The 22,495-nt window shown below is 36.3% G+C and overlaps 1 protein-coding gene across 1 annotated transcript in view; it reads left to right on the top strand.

Moving 5' to 3' along the window:
* Positions 1-19,415, top strand: part of LOC107799774 (protein TRANSPARENT TESTA 9) — a 45,450-nt gene extending 26,035 nt beyond the window's left edge. The window contains exons 15-21 of the mRNA XM_075236838.1: positions 2,022-2,159; positions 2,493-2,598; positions 2,681-2,752; positions 2,903-2,961; positions 3,146-3,305; positions 3,520-3,686; positions 18,750-19,415. Coding sequence (XP_075092939.1) covers positions 2,022-2,159; positions 2,493-2,598; positions 2,681-2,752; positions 2,903-2,961; positions 3,146-3,305; positions 3,520-3,686; positions 18,750-19,025 — 978 coding nt within the window. The 3' untranslated portion in view covers positions 19,026-19,415. The remainder of the gene's footprint in view (positions 1-2,021; positions 2,160-2,492; positions 2,599-2,680; positions 2,753-2,902; positions 2,962-3,145; positions 3,306-3,519; positions 3,687-18,749) is intronic.
* Positions 19,416-22,495: the final 3,080 nt, after the last annotated feature.

Genomic DNA, 22,495 nt, shown 5'->3' on the forward strand with positions numbered 1-22,495 from the left:
ATTTTCAAATTGGCCGAAATTTCTGATAAAATGCCATAGAATTGTTTGGGCTTTGTCTCTGCAGTATTCTTGATTACCAGCTCAACCTCCTTCTCGGAGGAAGGTATCTGCCCCTACCCTTGTGGAATCATAATTGTTTTTATCTCCAGGCTAGCCTTCACTTTTCCATTCTTGAAATGAACTTTCATAAGATTGCAGAATATTCCTCTTTATCTATATTGTATTTTCTGTCTTCCTGCCATTAACTTCTAGTTTCGAACAGTGATACCTTCTATTTATTGGCCATCTTATGGAAGAACTTCTTATTTGTCTTCCTGCTCTATCCACATAAACATTGACCTTTGTCTTCTTGAAATCTCATAAGCATTTCCTATTTCTTCCAATTCTGCCAGGAAGCTCTGGTTTTCCTCTTCTCTTATCCAGTCCTTTTCTTCCTTGCTTGATTCTAGACAATTAAATTCTCCGTGCATTTCGGATTTCCGTGTTTCCATTTTTCCAATCACTTATAATCCAGCATTATCTAAGTTGTATGCTATTTGCAGATAACAGTGTTTATTGATGAAACTAGCGAGTGAATCAAACGGTAAAAATGGAGAACACTTGAGAAAGTAACATTTTTAAAACAAGTAAAAGTAAGATAAGAATATGCACCATTAGTTTAGCTAGTATAGGAAAAATGAAATCTTTCTTCTTTTGGATGAGTATAAAAAGAATGAAATTGTGGTGAGACTAGATGCTATTGCAGTTCCATCATAGAGACAATTAAGATATGGATGCTCAGTTTTCAGGAGAAAAGCATAATAGATGAAAATGTAACTTGTAAAACTAAAGGAGGATGACTGAAATGGAGGAGTGCATGGAAGCATTTTGCCAGAGGAAAGAAAAGTTTTATTGTTTTTTTAAATATTTAAGAGAAAGTAGTCATAATTTGTTGCACCATGAATGTTATAATGGAATCAAATGTTGGGCATATAAGGCCAACCATATCCACATGAAGAGTGGTAAAATGAGAATGTTAGCATACATGATTGATCACGTAAGACTAGACAAATTAAAATTTGGATCCACACGCAGACAAATTTTCTTTTTCAGTTTTCTGACAAAAAACAAAATTTCAAGTTTTTGTAGCTGCTTTGAAATTTCGGAAGAATTTTTATCAACTTCTTTGGTTTTTTTAAGGAAGTTGAAAGTTTTCTCCAAAGTTCGGAGAAAAAATCTATACTTTTTCCCAAGTACTTCGCTAATAAACAAAGTTTGAAAAACTGCAATTATTTTTGGAAAAATATTTCAAGTTTTTTTTTTTCCAAACAGACACCATAATTTGACATTATGAATGTTGAGGGGTTGTTATGTTCCCTTCCATAATGAAATCAGCCATTTAATACGTGGAATCCACGCTAAAACTCTAGGCAGAATCAAAGTAAAAACTTGGTTTATCCTTTGGAACTAATCACCAATCGTCAGATATGAAACAAGCTTCCAACAGGCTATGGACCCATCTGTGGATAATGTAGCTATCTTCTATAAAGATCAAACATGAATTTGCTTATTGTATCATTAACCTTGTTTGTGAACGTTTAACTTGATATCAAAATAAAAGGCTGTACAGTTGATTTAGGCTGGATAATTGCTCTGGTTTTGTGATGATTTGTGAACTCATCAGATATTTAATAATTTCTATGGTCCACTTTAAGCTTGTAATCATATAGCAAGGAAAAAAAGTCAATTTTATATGTGATGAAATTCAATGGTGCGACTTAAATTGTTATAGTGCTCAGATTCATTAAGTTAGATTTTTATTTTATATGTGATGAAATTCAATGGTGCGACTTAAATTGTTATAGTGCTCAGACTCATTAAGTTAGATTTTTACAAGGATAGAATTTTCAGCCTCTGTTTTTGAAGGTTTAAATACAGTTCTATTAAGTAGCTCCTTGTATTTGGTCCTGTGTGATTCGACTTGAATTTTTATTTTTAGTTTAAGCTTTAAATAAACTCAAATAAGTGATCTTCTTTTATAGGTACTGGACGCATTGGTCAGTCTATTCTGCAGGTCAAATATCTCTGCAGAAACATTGTGGGATGGTGGTTGGCTTTTGCGCCAGTTGCTTCCATACAGTGAGGCGGATTTTAGCGGTCATCATCTTAAATTATTGAAGGTGAGTTGTTTTTGCAAACAACCCGTTATTTTATCTATGTTCGTTGAGTATCATATCTAATTAAGTTAGCAGTAGTTGCTTCAAGAAAGGCGTGTGGCATAAAAGATTGCTGAAAGCAAGTCTTTTCAGATTATGAGGATTCTGCCTCTTTCAACCTAAGAATTATTATCTTGTTGGACTTCAAATTTCCAAAGTATCTTCATATAGGGGTTGCTTCCTTCTTTTTCTCTCTTTCCCAACTAATAAAACAAATTCAACTTTATTTGTAGTAGTCACTTCTTGGTTAACCTGTTATAGCTGCTGTTAATGAGGTGGTTGTTGTAATGTGTGAAGGATTCATTCCACAGTTGTACTAGCTGTATTCTTGACGAATCAAAAGGAACTTGGCCTGATTTGCTAATTGTGGTACTTTGTGAAGAGTGGAGGAACTGCAAAAGAAGTATGTTATGTCCATCTTTATTAAATGGTTCTGTTAATTTCTTTTAGATGATGACTTATTGTGAAGAGAATGACAACTGCAGCAATTGAAGCTTCTTCTCCTAGAAAGGATCCCAAATCCATGCTTTTGCCATCACACAAGTCCCTTTCTGAAGGTATGATTGCTCCTCTCTTCCCATCTTGATCGTTGGCTTTAATTTACGTAAAGGTTATGAAAAGTAACTTCTACTTCTCTACTGTATGTTGATTGGTGTTTTCTGACTTTTCCTGCTATTAATTTTGCTATACTGTTTTTCCTATGGTAGAACCTGCTTCTGGGGAATCATCTTTTACTGCTGGTGAAAGGTTGTGCGAGATGGTTAAGGTTGTACTCCATCTTAGCACTTGTTTGATAAAAGTGAAACATGAACATGAATCTTGACATTTACTGAATATTTTGGGGCATCCTAATGCTTTGAGATGGAGAGCTAGTGTCGATTGGGAACCGCCTATTATAAATTCAACTTTAAGATTGATATCCTTCTAATCTTTGTTTTAATAATCTACAGGTGTTTGTACTACTTCGTCAGCTTCATATATTTTCAGTAGGAAAAGTGTTGCCCGATCAACCTCCTATACATCCTACAGTTGATATCATGGAATCATTCCGAGCAAAAAGGGCTGGCGTTGACAGTTTGGGTCCAAAACCAAGTGTTGAATTAAGTCTTGGTTAGTTTCTGGTTTTGTTCTTCCTGCTGGATCCTATTCTTCTTATACAGCATTTCTGAACCTCGCTTAAACAAAAACAAGAATTCGTAACCCCGCACGTCTAAACCACATCTTACTCTTGTGTTACTACTAGACCAAATTGTATGATATTATCTAGCCTATGAAGGAACCTATAGTCAACATTCTAAACCTTCTTTGCTCTGCTGTTCTGTAGTTGATGCAGTTCCTTGTAGAATTGCATTTGAGAGGGGCAAAGAACGTCATTTCCACTTTTTAGCCATCTCTGTAGGATCTTCCGGATGGATTATCCTTGCAGATGAATTACCTTTGAGGCCAAGCTATGGTGTGGTTCGTGTTGTTGCTCCTCTGGGAGGTTGCAACGTGAGTATACCTTTCTGCTCTCCTTTTTCTTGAATAAGTTATATCCTGTGCTACATAATTGCTTTTACGTAGATGTTTTGTTGTAACAAGGATTAGGCTACTTTAGAAAACACAGACCCTGCATTGAGTAGCTTTAAAACTACCAAAAAGAGAGAAAAACAACTAGTTTTTAGTTCAAGTGGCAAAGGTTCAGGGACTTGTAACTTAGGTCACAGGTTCGAGCCCTGTGTCATCCTAACTACGCCTGATACTTACGTGAGAAGGACAGAGGGGCTGGGTCATTATCCCCGAGTTTCAAAGGTTGCGGTTGGTCCTAAGGGTTGGCCCCATACACATTTCTCGGTCATAAAAAAAAAGAAAAAAGAAAACTACAAAAAAGAAAGAAAATCAACCTACTCAGGATTGAGTCTGATAAATTTACCCTACAATGGGATCCCTAATCCCAGTGATCTTTGAATTGGAATTCATACTAGTTACTTTCCAATCTGTGCTAAGACAGGTATATTCTTTGGAGAAAAAAATGGTTTTGGATTAATCCATATTGTCTAAGGTTGTCATGTTCGTGTTGGAAAACTACTTAGCTTTTTCATAGCAAAATTGCTACCAATATTAGCCAATTTATAAAATACTATCAATATTAGCCAAATGCTACCAATATTAGCCTATTTTTTTTTTTTTTGATGAAGTAATTAATTTCATTGCTGGCATCAAGAAGATGCATAATAGTTACAAAAGAGTTATAGCAAAAAGGAATAATGTCAGCTCCAATACAGATGTTCAGGCTAATATTAAGGAGCTAACAAAATTCAAGTAACTATCAGGGGAATCTATGGGGGATAAATAAACCCAAGTGAATAAAAACATAATACAATTAGCTTTGAGAGATTGGAAAGTAGTTGATAGTCCATCAAAACATCTGCTATTCCTTTCCTTCCAGATACTCCAAAAGATAGCAACAGGAACCATCTTCCAGACTTTCTTGATGATGCTGTCAGCTTTCCAAAAGCTCCAACTATCAAAAGCCTCCTTGATGTTTTGTGGCATGACCCGTCTGAGTCCAAAAAGAGAAATAAACATATTCCAGAGATCTGCTGCAACTGTGCAGTCTAGGAAGAGATGGCTATGTGATTCAGCCTCCCTCTGGCACATGTAGCATCTATTGACTATCTGAAAATTTCATCTGACGAAGTTGTCCTGTGTTAGACATGATCCATGGAGAGCAGTCCAGTTGAAACATGCAACTTTAGGCGGCAATTTAACTTTCTATATTAGCTTTCAACTCCAGTGGTCGGTGATTGCATTTTGAGCTTCTGATAACTTGTAAGCTGCTTTCACGGAGTACCTCCCTACATGTGCATTCCTCCATCTGAACTGGTCTGGTACTAGGTTGTTAGTTGGTCTGGTACTAGGTTGTTACTGGAGTAGCCATTCAGTGTGGGTAGTAGTCTGACTAGCACTTCAAATTCCCAATCTTGCAAGTTCCTTCTGCATAGTATGTTCCATGTGTTACCCTCCCTACACTGCAAGATTGTCGAATCTAGATCTCTGACTACCTGAAATATTGTAGGGTAGTCATTCATTAAAGCATTGCTTCCTAACCACTTGTCCTTCCAAAACTTGATATGTTGACCATTCCCTACTACAAAGTGTTTGTTCACTGAGAATTCTTCCCATAGCTTACATATGTTCTTCCAGACTTCAACTCCATGGGGTGCTTTTGATAATTTAGTGCACCAATGATTCAAGACTCCATGTTCGGCGTTGACAACTTCCTTCCAAAGACATTGCTACTCCTGTGCGTACCTCCATAGCCATTTCATTAACAAGCATTTGTTATGAAGGGCTAAGTTTTTTATGCCTAATCCGCCTTGGTGCTTTGGTAATTGAACCTTAGACCACTTGACCAGATGAAATTTGTGATCCTTGTTGTTCCCTTCCCACAGAAACTTTCTTCTGATCTTGTCAAGTTGTTTCAGGACCCTACTGCTCATCGGATATAATGACATATAGTAAGTGGGGATGCTATCAAGGACACTATTAATTAGGGTCAATCTTCCACCCATTGATATATACTGCAATTGCTATGATTCTAGTCTTTTTTCAAACTTTTCAATTACCCCATTCCATATAGCTTCTGATTTAAATTTGTCCCCTAGTGGAAGCCCCAGATAGGTAGTTGGGAAAGTCCCTATGCTACAGCCCAGTATTCCTGCCAATTCTTCCAGGTTATGCACCTCATTTACGGGGTAAACCACACTCTTGAGCATGTTGATGTGCAAACCTGAAAGAGCTCCAAAAATAAGTAGAGTTAGGTTTAAATAGAGCACCTGATTTCTGTCTGCCCCACAAAAAATCACAGTGTCATCACCTTGTGCTGCTATGCAGTAAAATAACGAGAGAACTGTTTAAGAAATGCTCCCATGCACAGTCCCCTAGGTCTCTCTTTCCTACTTTCTAGGATTGTAGAGTAACTTTCCGGCATCGTTCTTGCCGGAACATCCTCTTCTTTCTAAAATCCAAATATATCCTACTATCTCATTGAGTAAACTACATTTTATTTTATCCAAATTAGCAATAGTATGAAGGAAAACATTGTATACTTTGCGGTGGGGTTCAAATCATACGAGTTAGAGAGACGTACAACAAATGCTGAAGAATGGTTTGAATGGATAGAACGTGGAAGGAACCTAATCAGAAGGACTACATTTAGCAGAAAAACGATGTTGTGGTTATGTGAAAACATGAAAGAAGCGTCAAAGGTGAAAGGGATCTATGTGAAAAGGTGGAAAAGTAAAGATCAAGTATCAGACATACTGTGCAAGGAATTTCAACAGTTATGGTCGTTATATTTCCATCATTAGGGTAATAGGTAGGGGAAGATCGGTCATTATTGTTCCAGAGGCAGCATTCAATGCAGGATGGCTAGATATTGCAATGAAGATAGATATGTTCATTAATGGGGGGTGAGGAGAAATGTCTTTAATGCTTATAAGGAGGTTGAAGAAGGACTCCAATATTCCAACATTGTCAGGAGTCATAAGTGGGTAGGTAGAGAAAAGAATGATGCAAGAGTTAATGAAGACGGAGGCATCATTCATATATCTGGAAATTATAAGCACAATGAGCTGCTGGGTAGGTGTTTGGTAGGGTTCTTTCCAGAAGGTAGCACAGAAATGGCGACTTTATCGGAGGTTCGAAAATGGGCTTCTAATTCTTGGAAGCAAACAAAGGAAATCAACATATATGAGATGGACAAGCACAAATTCCTCTTTGAATTCCCATTGAAAGCAACAGCCGATCAAGTTCTGAAAATAGAATGGTTTTGGAAGAAACTTAAAGTGAAGCTTCAATGTGGTGTCCAACGGTGGGAACAATTTCAACTTTGACAAAAATAACGCATGCATGGATAAGGATAGTGGGCCTTCCCCTCCATGTTTGGTCTCAAAAAGTGTTCAAAGAAATCGGAGATGTCTGTGGCGGTTGGGTTGAAACAGAGGAGAAAACAAAATTAAAAAACCACTTGAAATGGGCAAGAATAAAGGTTAAAGGAGATGGTTCTTCAATCCCTAAAATGGTGAAGGTCGAATCTGAAGGAATGGTCTTCGAAATGCAGATCTGGTGCGAATCGCAGACGAGAACCACCACGGGTGAGAATGGAGAGGATAAAAGCTCGAACCAGTGGGTAAAGCACCAGCGGGTAATAGAGTGTAACAAAAGTATAGAGGGAAGGGCTCGAGGTTATAAAGTAACGACAGGACACGAGGGTACTTCGTCTAAACCTAGTACCTCACGTGACATGTTATGTGATTTTTTAAACTCTTATAACAAGGCCAAATAGACTGCTGCTTTAAAGAAATTGGCCCCTGATTTTTTGGCCCAAACAATTTCTGAAGAGAAGGCTTTTAATAAGCCCACAACAAGGTCCAGAACTGACCCCTTTAATGAAGAATAAAAAGCCATCCAGTTCGAGCCTCTTAAGGAAGACCACATTCTACTGCTGACGGAGAATTTAAGAGACAAAATTAGCAATGAAACAACAGAAGAAGGAGAGCAAGAAAAGGGGAAGGAAGACGAGGAAGAAGGAAGAAATCAAATGGTGTTGATTAAGGATAATGAAACAGTAACCGAGTAACCGAGGCAGAGAATGAAGAAACAGCCCAGCAACATGCATATACAAGAAGCAGATACAAATAGGTGTGATGCATGGGCAATAGAAGAAGCAGTGCCTCCAAACCAACAGTCTCTAGAGCCTGAAGAAGACCTAGATTTTGAAGCATCTATTTGGGTGCACCAGAACATCATAAAACTCAGTAAAGAATTTGGGCTGGACTTCAATGGATGCGAAAGAGAAACTTTGGAATTGTTCATGAAAATTGACATCAAACGACAAGTGAATAAAGGGAAAGAAGTATCACCAGTGAACCAGACACCAAAGAAAAAGGTAATCAAAAAGTTAAAAGGCCTAGAATTAGGAAGTAATTTCAAGAGCAATGGGACAAGAAGTAGGGGGGAATCATTATCAGTCATAATTAATGTTAGTAAACATTTTATCATGGAATGTGAGGGGGCTGAATAGGGTAAGGAAAAGGAGAGTTATTAAAAGTCTGCTACTAGAATGGAAAACAGATATAGTTTGTCTTCAAGAATCTAAAATTCAAGGGGATATCATTGTTAGAGAACTTTGGGGTCACAGGTGGGTGAAATATACTCAATTGGAGGTTAGTGGGATTAGAGGGGGAATTATAGTAATGTGGGATGGTAGAGCTTGGGAGGGGGAAGTATGTGGGGTGGGTGCTCATACTCTTACATGTAAATTTGTAGGCAAGACACAAGATTATATATGGCATTTATCAGCTGTATATGCTCCCAATGATATAAAGGAAAGGGAAGAAGTGTGGTGGGAGTTGGCAGGGGCAAGGGGTCTCTTTTCTGGTCCATGGGTGGTGTGTGGGGATTTTAACACTGTGAGATACCCTTCGGAAAAAAAGAATTGCACCAGAATCTCAAGAGGAATGATGGATTTCTCAAATTTCATTGAAGATATGGAGTTGGTAGATATTCAGTTAGCGGGGGAGTACGCTTGGAAGAAAGGGGACATACATGTTATTGCAGCTAGACTGGATAGATTTTTGATTTCCACTAACTGGAATGAAGAGTTTAGAAGTATTAAACAACAGGTGATGCAAAGGGAGGAATCAGATCACTTTCCATTGATGCTCAAATGTGGAAGCTGGGAACCAGTCAAATCATACTTCAAGTTTGAAAACTATCCCTCCAAGAGTAAATCAAAAGGAATATGGAATAATGTATTGGAGAAATGTGAAAAGAAATTGACAAATAGGAAGAACCAATATCTGTCAATGGGAGGGATGTCGATCTTGATTAATTCTATTCTGGATGCCATGCCTACATACATGATGTCTTTATTCCCAATGCCAGCTAGTATAGTGAACATAATTGATGCCCTTAGAAGAAACTTTCTATGGGAAGGTGATTGTGAGAAAAAGAAGTTCCATCTGGTTAAGTGGGGTGATCTAATTACAAGCAAAATATTAGGGGGTTTGGGGATCAAAAGTCTGAAAATACAGAATCAGAGCCTGATGATGAAGTGGTTGTAGAAGTTTGCAGCAGATGAACAAAATTGTGGACAGAAATGATTAGGGAAAAATATGGAAAGGAAGGAAGTTGGACAACCAAAACAGTAAGGAGGCCATATTGAGTCAGTCTATGAAATCAATTAGGAACCTATGGACAAAATTAATCAACAAGGCAAAGTTCAAAGTTGGAAATGGTAGGAAGATCTCACTATGGGAGGACAATTGTCTAGGACAAGGATCTCTGAAGGGGCTCTTCCCTGACATTTTCAATTTGTGTCAACAACAGAATGCAACTATAGAAGAGGTATGATCAGACCAAGGTTGGAACCTCACATTTAGAAGACTGGTAAATGATTGGGAGATTGACATAGTTGTGGAATTCTACAGCTCTTTGCAACAGTTCAGTGGCATCAGCTCAAACCAAGATCAAGACATGATCAATTGGCAAGGCAATAGTCAAGGGAAGTTCTCGGTTAAAGATGCTTACAAGGAGTTTAACCAGTCCAATAATCAGGTGGAATGCTGGCCATGGAAGATGATAGGTGGAATGCTGGCCATGGAAGATGATCTGGAAAGTAAAAATCCCATACAAGGTGGCATGCTTCACATGGTTACCGGCAAGAGAAGCAGTTCTAACTCATGACAATCTAACTAGAAGAGGATTCCAATTGTGTTCCAAATGTTATCTATGTGAAGAGGAGGCAGAGACAATTCACCATATTTTTCTGCATTGCAAGTTTACCACTCAGATATGGAGAATTTTCATCAGTCTGAGGGGAATTCAATGGGCAATGCCAGGAAGAGTCCTTGATATTTTGGCAAGCTGGAGTAAAATGGGCACACTTTCTAGAGAAAGAGAGATGGAGGATTGTCCCAACATGCATATGGTGGACAATTTAGGAAGAGAGGAATCAGAAATGTTTTGAAGATAAGTCTAGCAACATTCAAAAGATTAAGATGAAATATTTAGCTCTTTTTTATTTTTGGTGTAAAGGTCAACTTTTGGAGGATCATGAATCCATTTCAGATGTATTAGAGTCCTTATAAGAAGAAGAAGGACTAGGAGTGCCTACTTTTTGCTAGGGCACCCTTTTCTGTAATTATGGGTGACTTCACAAGTTTAGTGAAATCTTATATCAATATACAACTATGCTACCTTTTTCAAAAAAATAAAAATAAAATCACAGTGTCATCTGCACAGAACAAATGTGAGATGTTTACTGAATTGCTTCTCCCCACATCAAAACCACTAATCCACTGCATCTGCTTAGCTTTATCCAATATTCTACTTAATCCTTCCATTCCTAGGATGAATAAGAATGGAGATAAGGGGTCTCCCTGCCTCAAGCCCCTTTGTGGAGAGAAGAAACCAACTGGACTTCTATTAATCAAGATAGAGTATTTCACAGTGGACATGTTAAATTTAATCCATTTGATCCACCTTTCTCCAAATCCCATCTGCCTAAGAATGGAGATGAGATAAGACCAATTTAGTTGGTCAAAAGCTTTCTCTATGTCCAGTTTGCTGCATAAGATGCCTGTTCCCCCTTGCTTCAGTTTGCATAATTGGTTATTTTTGTGCTTCTCACTTTCTTTAGTCTACCTTTTCCCCTCTTCCCTCTTTCTATCTCAAGTAGTCAATTAGCAGAAATAAAAACAATTCTTAAATCCACATAAAATTGTGTGTCTCCATAGTATAATGGACGTAAGTGCCGAATTAAAGCTCCTCCAATCTAAGTTGCTCGGACTCTTCACTTTCGGTGCCGCACCCGTATCGACATGTCATGAGTGGGGTTGTGGGTTTCAGATCCGTACCCAAACTGGTCAATCGATTTTGGGTACTTTGACCAAAATTGACAGAGAAATTCAAGACAGATACAATAATTTCTAAAATCTAAACAAAAGCTAGGGTGATCATAATTTAGGCATATGTTTTTTTTAATCGTTAAAGATATTTATGTTAAAAAGTTAGCAACCGGAAGGTGCTTTAAAAATATTTACAGGTCAACATCACTGTTGAATGTGCAATGAACTCAAGAAGTCTATCATGGCCTCTATATCGTTTGCAATAGCTAAGTTGCACCAAAAAAAACGATAAGGAGATGCATCTGTACTTAATAATAGTTACAGATTTAGACTTGTTCTCAAGGATTCGTGCATTCATTTTCTTCCAAATAGTCCACTACAATTTAGGTATATTTTTATAACTCTATGTTTATGTGTTTGAATTATTTTTAACCGAATCCTCGCTTCCTTATCCATACTTGGATCAATACCTCCGAATTTTAAAATTTAGGTCATGAAGAATTCGACCTTTAGATTCGCACCTGTATCCGACACCCGCACCCGAGTCCGAATAACTTAGCTTCGTATACAACTTTGATATGGATCTAACAACTTGGTCTGAAAATTGGGACCGACAACTAGGGCTATATACATGTCCTTTCACTTGACTAGTTGTTTCTATAATCCGTTGAATAATTTTATATATCAAAAATTAATTTCTAGCGGCCAAAGAAATATTGCACATGGGATGCTAGCAGTGGAAATATTAGTTTTAAGATAAATGCAAGTATTTGATACAGTTGCTTAGCAAATTAATTTGAAGAGAGAAGGTGAGTTAAAATTCCATTGGAAGCAATTGGAGCTTGCTTATGCTTGAATTCAAAAATTCGGATTTCCCAGTGTTTTGGATAGCGCACGACGACAAATAGCGACGAGGGCCCGCTTCACTGAGGCAAGAGGCGCGCAACGAAGCGCTCGCCTTTTTGATGTGAAGCGACAATTTATACGAAAATATAAAATATTATATACATATAACTAAAAACTCAATAACAATAATAATAATATATTAATAAATATATCATTCAAAAATTAAAGTCTCAATAGATAGTCATAGACTCATAGTAGATTCATAAATTAAAGACTAATAGTCTAAACTCTAAAACAAGCAACATCTATTCTTCTTCAAGATTTTCAAATTCTACAACTTCATGAATGTTAGCATTATATTGGCTATCTTCTTTATCCTCGGACTCTTCATCAATTAGGGACCGGCTTGAACTTGCTACCCCCTTTCCCTTGTAACTTGAAGAACTCGCTCTAAGTCCATAGATATTCTCCTCAACTCCAACGGCCATAGAAACAGTACCCCAATCAAGATCATCTCCTTCATACACTTGTTCATCTTCATGATTTTGGGGGGCTCTAGTTAACCATTCATTTGCCTCATCAATGTTGTCCAACATAATTGGATCAATGGTATCACGAGCTTCATAACGTCGCCTCAATGCTCTATTGTATTTAATATACACTAGATCATTGAGACGCGATAGCTCAAGCCTATTCCTTTTCTTGGAGTGAATCTGCGCATAAGTTATTTAGATTAATTAATAAATACTAATAATAATACAACATAGAATATATTAATATAATAAATCTACTTCTTACATGCTCAAATACGCTCCGATTTCTCTCGCATCTAGATGCACTACAAGTTAGGCTTAATACTTTGATGGCAAACTTTTGCAAGTTTGGAGTTTGATGTCCAAATTGCTTCCACCATTCAACTATAGAAAAATATTTTAAAAGTTAATAAGTATAAATCAAATAAATTAATTAAAGTTATAAGGATAATATCTATATTAAAGTTAGTTACCTGACGACCTTTTGTCTCTGGCTCTAATGGCAGCCGGTAAACCAAATAGGCCCTTTGCTTGTGAGTACTTACCAAACTCCTCCCCTATTAGATCTATCGTCGCTGAATTAGGGATCAACTTCTCAAGACATGCATGGTATCCAATCCACACCTCTGAATCCAAAGTTTCATCTCTAGTGTTCTTGTACAATAATCCCGGGTTCAGAAGATGGCTTGCTGCATGCAAAGGTCGATGGAGTTGATTGTTCCACCTGGTATCAATTATCTCAAAAACTTTCTCATATTTCCTAACATCTCTATCAAATGACGCTGCAATACTCTCTTTGGCTCTATCCATAACTTCATAAAGATAGCCCATTGGTGGTTTTTTCTCCCATCCACCATACGAAGCACCCTAATCAAAGGACCACCAACTTTAAGAGCCCGAACGACATCATTCCAGAATGATGGAGCAATAAGAACTTTGGCAGCTTCTTTCCTCGCAGCTTCCTTTGCATATTTATTATCTTTCCATTCAGTCGAAAGAACTAGCTTTCTCAAATTTGCCTTTTGCAAGTAAAAACTATGCAAAGTTAAGAAAGCCGTTGCAAATCTAGTCTTGGCCGATCTCACCAAATTTCTTTCTTTTGTGAATTTCCTCATCAAATTCAACAACAACGGCCTCTGACTGATGTAAGCATATACCTTGACGGCCTTAGTGAAAACTGTAAAAGTAACAATAACAATTTTATAGTTAATACTTAATAGGATAGGACATAAGTATAAATAAATTTAAAGGCTTTAAAGATAACTATATTAAAGTTACCTGAAGCATATGAGTTTTCCTTGAATATGTCACCAAACATCAAGTTGATACAATGGGCAGCACATAGAGTCCAATAAATGTTTGAATAGATAGCTTCCATCATCTTCCCCGCACTAACATTCTCACTAGCATTATCTGTAACAACTAGTACAACATTTTCCTTTCCAATTTTATCAATAGTATTTCTAAACAAGCTGTACATTTTGCTTCCATCCGTAGAAGAGTTGCTAGCATCGTGAGATTCAAGAAAAACACTCCCTCTTGGAGAGTTCACCAACACATTTATGATCATTTTTCCATTCCGTGCTGTCCATTTATCCATCATTATGGAACATCCAAACTTGTTCCATTCCACTTTATGCTCCTCAATAATTTGGTCTATCTTCTTCACCTCCTTTTTAAGATGAGTTACTCTAACTTCATGATAGCTAGGAGGCTTCATTCCTGGGCCATATTGTCCTACGGACTCATTGAATTTATCAAAAGTTTTGTAGTTGACACAGTTGAAAGGAAGCCCTGCATCGTACATCCATGATGCAAAGGCACTGACGGCGCGATCCCTCAAAATCTTCTTGGCTTCTAAACCTGAACCTTCTTCACCTTTCTTGTTGTTTTGCCGAGAAATAAAGATTGAGAGGGCCTTTTGCCACCGTACGTGCCGTGGATGACCCACTAGATTGAGAGGGCCTTTTAGGGAGGTCCCATTTCACCTTCTTCATCCATCTCATCATCTTCATCAATTAGATTCATCGATGCTTCATAATTCATTTGAGTTCTTACTATATTTTTCTTTTCAACAAACGCTTTTACTTCCTCCCTAACCTCGGGCGGACAAAGGGGACATTGCATTACATTTTTAAATCCACCTATCAAATGTTGCTTGTGACGAGTTATCCCACCATTATATGTTTTTTTGATAAAACACACATTTAATTGCGAATCTTGACGAGCCTTGTATAGCATAATTCCAAGCTATATCTCGTTTAGTATTATCGGATGACGCCATTTCAAAGCTGTTTTATAGACAAAAATTATCAAGTCAATATGCTATATAATACTATAATTCTATACTTGAAAAAACATAGCAAAAAAAACAGAGCAAAAAAATAAAAGGCTACTGCCTCTGAAAAAACAGCAAGAAAGAAGGAAAAAAAAAACAGAGCAAAAAAATAAAAGGCTACTGCCTCTGGAAACAGCAAAATAAGAACAAAACTGAAGAAATTGCCTTTGGAAAAACAGCAAATAAAGAAGAAGACAAACAGAGCAAAAAAAAAATTAAGAGAATAAGGAAGGGTCTGTTTCTTTTCGAAAAACAGAGGAAAAAAATAGAAAAGGAGAAAGGAGAAAGGAGAAAGGAGAGAGAGGAGAAAGGAGAAAGGAGAAAGGAGAAGAAGCATACCTGTGAAACTTGAAGAAGACGAAGGATGAAGAAGAAGATTGAGCCCTAATCGCGAAGACTTTGTTGTTTTGTTCGCGAAGACGAAGGGTCTGTTGTTTTGTTCGTAGGTGAGAAAACTCGAAGACTTTTGTCAAAAAGCCCTAATCGCGAGTCCCCGACTTAAGTTTTGCCCTTTCTCTTTTTTTTTTATAAAAAAATAGTGACGCAACAGTCGCCTCACGCTACACAGTCGCCTCACGCTACATAGAGAGAGCGAACACTATATTGAATTGCAATGCAACAGCCCATCTGTAGCGACACATGCTCGCCTCGCCTTGCCTCACGCTATTAGCGCCGAGGCGAGCGCTATTTACAACACTGGGATTTCCGAAGTTGGAGTTTGTTTCAAGTGGGTTCTGGTGGAATAGATTGGGTACATTTTAAGAAGTTTGAATTTCAATTTTGGGATGATTGATGTTTTGAGGTGGTTTTAATTGAAAATTCGAAATAGAAGATGAACATGAAACTTGAAAGAAAATGGTATGTATATCCCCTTGTGTATGTCTCGTGTATCATTTTTGTATCTCACATATATATCAAACTAGTGAATTTTTCGCGCTTCACGCGGTCATAAAAATCGTCAAATGTATTGATAAAACATATTTTTAGAAATTCAATTAGTAGAGATAAATTTTTTCATGTATATGCATACAAAAATTAATTATATAAATAGATTAAATTACAAATATAAATAATTCTATTCAAATTAGACTTTTCTAATGTGAGTTTACGCGTATCATAAGTGTGACCCAAAATGAAGTGATAAAAAAAGTCACATAATATATAAACATCACGAAAAAAAACGATTACCATGTCAAGTTGAAGATTTTGTACATCACTTTATATAGTATCACCACTTTCACATAAATCGTTAATAACATCACGATATGAAGGGAAAAAAACTACAACCGTATTTGTCATTCATCCTTGAATCCAAGATCTCATATAAATTCTTCTACCAGAATTAATATCATCTTCATCTCGTTTCTTATAAAGTTTCCAAAATAATATCTAAATATAAAATATTAAGATAATAATTTTTAAAATTATATTCAATTTTCTTAAAGATAATTAAAGTCTATCAATCTATTCCTTTCAAATTCCACCTTGAAGCATATGAATGGTCTCAATAAAGTTGAATTATCAAGTTAAGCACGTACAACATAACACAATGGCACACCTTATTATGTAATTACCAATGACACTTACATTGAGAGAATGAGATTGATCTTGATAAATTTACTATATTCACGACAAACAATTAACCAAAGTAAGAACGCTATGATACCAAATAATGCTAGTGAAGTTATAGAACCTAATATACGAGAATATTCGGGGTCGGGGACTTAGGCTCATTAGAAATAAGAATTTCAGAATAGATCATACCCCAAAAGTTATAGTAGTATTAATGTTCAATTTACATACAATTTTGGAATTACTATCACCAAAATTATGAAAATGAATTTCAGTTGGAGATTAAAAGTATAATTGCATAATGTTGTAACTTGAAACTATTTCCAGTAATATATAGATAAACTACCAAATACATATGGTCGATGATTGTTCGGTTAGTTTGTAAAAAGCAATAAGTGACCAAAAAACAAACAATTTGATATCAAGGATAAGTGAATAAGCATGTATCACAAACAAATGCAGCCCTACTACCATATGTCTACTCAAATAGTAATCCACCATTATTGTCCCTCTAGGTTTAATTCTCAAGTTTGATTCTTCAGAAATAGAAAGAAAGCCCCCTTGTTCTTATCCAAAACTGAAAGTAACTATTTTTTCAGTTTTTAACAAAATACTGTAATTTTTTTTAAAGTAAATACACTTCCATTTACATTTGTAGTTTTAGACTTTAGTTTCTCAACGAATATAACCTGCTTAGTCGAGGAAAAAAAAGTTGAAAGAGCCAACATAGCCTATTTTTGTTAATGTTATCTAATAGATTAACAATAACAACCCTGTAAAATCCCATTAGTGGGGATAGTGTGTACGCAGACCTTACCCTTATCCCGAAGGAGTAGAGAGGCTGTTTCCAAAAAGACCATCGGCTCAAGAAAATAAAAAGACAAAAGGAGACAATATTAGTATCACCACAGAAATCATAGGAAAAATAGAAACATGAAATCCAGAAGAAAGATGCAAAACAATAGTGATAGATAGTAAATAGGTCCTGCACTGAAAAGTGAAATAGTAAGACACAACATTGCCACTAACTATCTTAGACAAAAACCCTACCAGACTAGTCTCACAAAGGTACGAAGATTAAAATTAAAAAAACAAAAAAAAACATGGGCTATTTAAGGCTCTTATTTCGTAAATGTTTCAGCCGATTTACATCTTTGTATGGCAGTACAATAATAATACAAATTTAACACTAAATGATAAGTATTAATTTGAGGTTAGAGCAACTTGGTTAGGAGACTAAGGATAGTTGATTACCCAAGCGGCAAGTCATTTTCGCCAACAACAACAACAACATGCCCAGTATAATCCCACAAGTGGGATTTGGGGAAAGTAATGTGTACGCAGACCTTACCCCTACCTGGGGAGGTAGAGAGGCTGTTTTCCGATAGACCCTCGGCTCGAGAGAAGGTGAAAATGAAGAAAAGAGAAGAAGAAGAAAGAGGAGGAGAAAGACAAATGAGGGAGACAAAAGACGATAAGGAAGATTGAAATCTTCCTCACTTTTGCCAATCTATCGTAATTTTCTTCATCTAAAGATGAGAATAATAAAATATAATGATGAGGGAAGCAAAGAGTTTCCATCTTCTTTAGTTACTTGGAATTTGTAAAGGCAAGGAAAGAAAAACCTTTGTGTAAGGAAAAGACTGCCAAACGAAGAAATGGCTTGTAGGAACGAGTGTATCTGCAATTGTGACTACTCCTATCTTATATTGTTTTTTAAATGACTGTTAAGTGACCTTTAGAAGTGACTTTTCAGATTTAAATAGAGTACTTAATAAAGAAAAAGGCAAAAATTTAAGAAAAAAGATAAATAAGAATCTTAATCTCTAAGAGGTGCCATGTCAACACTCATTGGCCTTCCTATATAGATGTGTATCCCCTATGTATTCCTGTATATGCTTGTATACCTGTGTCTGTATGTGAGATATACATGTGTCGTTGAGAAATTTTTAAACTCAATTTTAACGACGAATTTTGACTCCAAACTAGTGTAAATCGCCAATCTTTCTCAAATTTTGTATATTATCTCATCTATGTATTTCCAAGAATTTCACCCTTACCCATTGGGAAAAAAACCTTTTCTGCCTAGGATTGTTGAGTATTGCATATAATTGGTAACAAATTTTAACTTCAAACCAGTCCAAATCATCTTCAGTCTTCCTCAAAAATTATGTATTGCCTCATCTATGTGTTTTCAACGAATTTCAACCTTACCTAATGGGAGAAGAAAAGATTCTTTTTGTCTTATTTTTTTTTTTGTATGTTGTATATCATTGGTAGCTTTTTCTGGCTAGTTTTGGTAGTGGCCAATTGCTGGTAAGTAGTGTCTATGGCTTATTTCTAAAGGTTTCTCTTTGTTTTCCCACTTCAGCCCCGAATTGACGAGAAGCACTTGAGATGGTTACACCTTCGAATACGTCCATCATCTTTCCCTTGCATAGATGTAGCAAAGCATGTGGCCCATGCGAGAGTTAAGTCAAAAGCTTTGGTCGATGGGAGGTGGACTCTGGCTTTTCGAGATGAGGAATCTTGCAAAGCTGCTTTTTCTATGATTTATGAAGAGTTAAAGTTACTGAGCAATGAGGTTGAGAGAAGAATAAAACCTATGCTTGACATTGAAAGAACTAATAATACTAAAACGGCATAGACTCTTAAGTCTCCTGAGAGTACGCCTACAAGAATATGACCATATAGAGATTTTGAGATTTTCACCAGTTTGATATTTCATTCTCTCCCCCCCAATATCATTTTACAGCAGGGGATGGAGATAATAATTAAGCTTTACCAGCCTTTTGTATATGTTCAAAGGAAAGCCCCAGGTGTCTGTAAATTAGAGAATGTGATAGAGCCCATTCTTGTATATTAGGTCACCTTTATCATTTCTGATTTGCTAACCTCACTATCATGTATGGTCAATTCTTTAGTTCTTTCAAACCTTTTGTTCCTCACATATGTATAGATGTAACAACTCTGTACTTGTGCAAAATGAAGTTGTGACCGCGCTTTTGTTATCACAAGTTTGCTCAGTTTTTAGAAACAGTATGTTACAGATTGGAGTTGCGCACGTTTAAAGAGCACTTTTTTATTACTGTCTGCTAGCAGTTTCATTGCTAGCGGTGTTTCGTTCTGTCATAGCAAGTGGTCCTTCTGATATGGATACTTGTGCTATATTTCACGTCCCTTCGCATGTCTATTTTCTTTTCTATTGTTTTATGAAGAAGAGTTTGGAAAAGGAATTGAGAAAAAAAAAGATGAAGAACAAGTCCAATGGAAAATATTGCGATGTTTAACCGGACTTGACGTCCTAGTAGACACCAAAATGACACGTGCTGGTAGATGGGATAACGACCTTGGCTGTTTACTAGTACGTCAGGCGTAGTTGCGATCAGTGGTGTATAAAACTAATCTGGCAAGCAACTAAGTTTGACACCTGGGGGGAGCGAAACAACTTTGCATAGGCATATTAGTTGAAATCATTTAGTTACTCTGCATTGTCAGTTGGAGGAGTTTAGGTAATACTTTCAAAGGATTTTTTGTGATGCTTTTGTGTTTAGTTGGAGAAGAAGAGAGTGGTAAAGTTAACAAGATTCATGGTTTGAATAGAGAGATGTCTCCATATATATTCGCCCTTGACTGAAGTTTGTGTTTCAATTTAGAGTAACCTATGGTGTGGATTCTATCCCACATGTGGTCTATAATTTAAAATTAGAGTAATTTATAGTGTAAACTCTACCCCATCCGTCGCCTATAACTCCATTGCAGGTGTAATATGTGAGAGGTTCAACTAAAATCAACTTCAATATAGGTCTATTCTCTATCAATGGTTGCAGTGTTAGAGGAACTTGATTCAATACATTTATTTAAAATTAGTGAATTAAGAAACTAAAACTACTCCCGTGATATTCTAAAGGGGTTGGATCATTCATTGCTTGTTGTTCATAAGTCAAGTCAAAACAAGTATGAACATAAGCTAAAACGTGACATTGATTGTGCTATGGAGATATTCCTTCTCTAAAATTTCCTCCATGATAGCATATTGTTCTATAATTGCATATTATAAATTGACTTTAATATATAATGGTATAACGAAACGTTTCATCTCTAAATTGTACAACATCAAATGACTAGCCACTACTTTCATTATATCCTCGATATTTGTTCTATTCTCATGAAACAATGTTAAGTCATTGCACATCTACAATAACTAGATCCTTAATGGTATTATGAATTTGTCCATTCCCATAAGTATTGACGTTATAAAATGATTAATAACGTGGGTCAAGATAATAATTTTATTAATTTCGCCATTATTTAAGGTTAATCATTAATTTTATCAGTACACGAGCAATAGTTTCTGCTTGACTCCAACTTTGGTTATGTACGATACCGACATTTTATGATCGACTATCAAGGATGTTTATTGATTAGGGTTCAGGATTCAGAGTTCGGGTTTATATATAACGTAGGAAGTTTATTGCGACTAGTGATAGAGAATAAACATATTTTTAAGATTAATCTTCCCTAAACGCGAATATTCTGCAAATTCGTATGCTTTGTAAACTCGTATATCTTGTAATCGACTCTTGTAAATTCGTCATATTGCCCCATTTCATGTATCTATTACTATTTGTTTTAAGCTCGTTATTTTCACATTGCTCATACAATTTTGCGTACTCGACAAATAATTGACAATTGACTGAATTGGGAGTTTGCGTTCGTTTTCCCCCATCTCATGTATCTGCATCCCATTTGTTTTACACTCGTTATTTTAACATTGTTCATTAGTTTTTGTGCACTCGACAAATAGTTGACAATCGATTGAATTGAGATTCTATAATCATTACAACTCCTATTTGTTTCAAACTCGTTATTTTAACATTGCTCATAAATATTTTTGCCTACTCGACAAATGGTTGACAAGCGGCTAAATTGAGAGTCTATAATCAATGCGTATAAAATGGCATGCGTTTTGCTTTAAGTCTTGTAGATTAAAAACATGAACAATCTGTCATGACCCAAATCACACCTTAAGGACCGTGATGGTGCCTACTTCCTAGAATTAGGTAAGCCTACCACATAGCAAGATCAATAGAACCAAGCACCAACTTAAATAACAATGAAAGCGGAAAACTGCTTTAACATAACCAAAAGCTGAAATACAAAGTCACATAAATCCCAAAACTGGTGCTACTGAGTCATAAGCTCTACAGAGAGTACATGTGAAATCTCATAAATACAATACTGTTTGAAAATATAATAAATAATACTAAGAAAATCAGTAGAAAGTGACTCCGAGGTCTGCGAGCGGAATGACAGGTATACATTGAAGTCTCCACAACAATCTCAAATCAGATCACTAACAACCGGCACGCTCATAGGTACATGAATCTGCACAAATATATGCAGAAGCATAGTATGCATACACTACATCTAGTAAGTATGAAGACTAACCTCGACGGAGTCGTGAGGAGGTTCAAGTCAAGACACTCACTAGACATAAAACCTATGCATAATATCAATATAAAGTTGACAATAGAATGCAAAAATTTATAAAAAGACAACAAGGAGTAAACATGTGATAACACAATGAATTAACGCAAACACACTTAAAATACAAGTGAATCAAATAAGGAAAACAATGAAAGTTTAGATCCTCAAGCAGTTCCAATACAAGAATAACATCAAGAATCATCCTGAGGTACCACACCTCATAATCAAAAATCATGAATCACAAGTCTCCCTTATGACCGCCGCATGAGCTTCACATTTTAAAAATATTTTTTCTGATATAGCTTCACGTGCATAAGTCCCCTTATCTCACTATATGTGCTTCACAATGAAGTATTTTTCCTTACTAGCAACACGTGTATATGCTCCCTTATCTCGTCGCATGCGCATCAATATATTCTGCCACATGCACATCTCAATCACAACACAACAATAATAATCAGCCGCACTTCATATACACATATGTCATAACATCACCACGAATACATACTAATGCCACAACAAGATATAGCCACGGCTCTACAACAATACGTACAAGAATCATAATAATAATATAAGAGTGCGGGGAGTGGACAACAAAAAAATAGCATGTTTCATATAACAAACAAC

This window comes from Nicotiana tabacum, chromosome 18 (genome assembly GCF_000715075.1).
Source record: "Nicotiana tabacum cultivar K326 chromosome 18, ASM71507v2, whole genome shotgun sequence".
NCBI lineage: Eukaryota > Viridiplantae > Streptophyta > Magnoliopsida > Solanales > Solanaceae > Nicotiana > Nicotiana tabacum.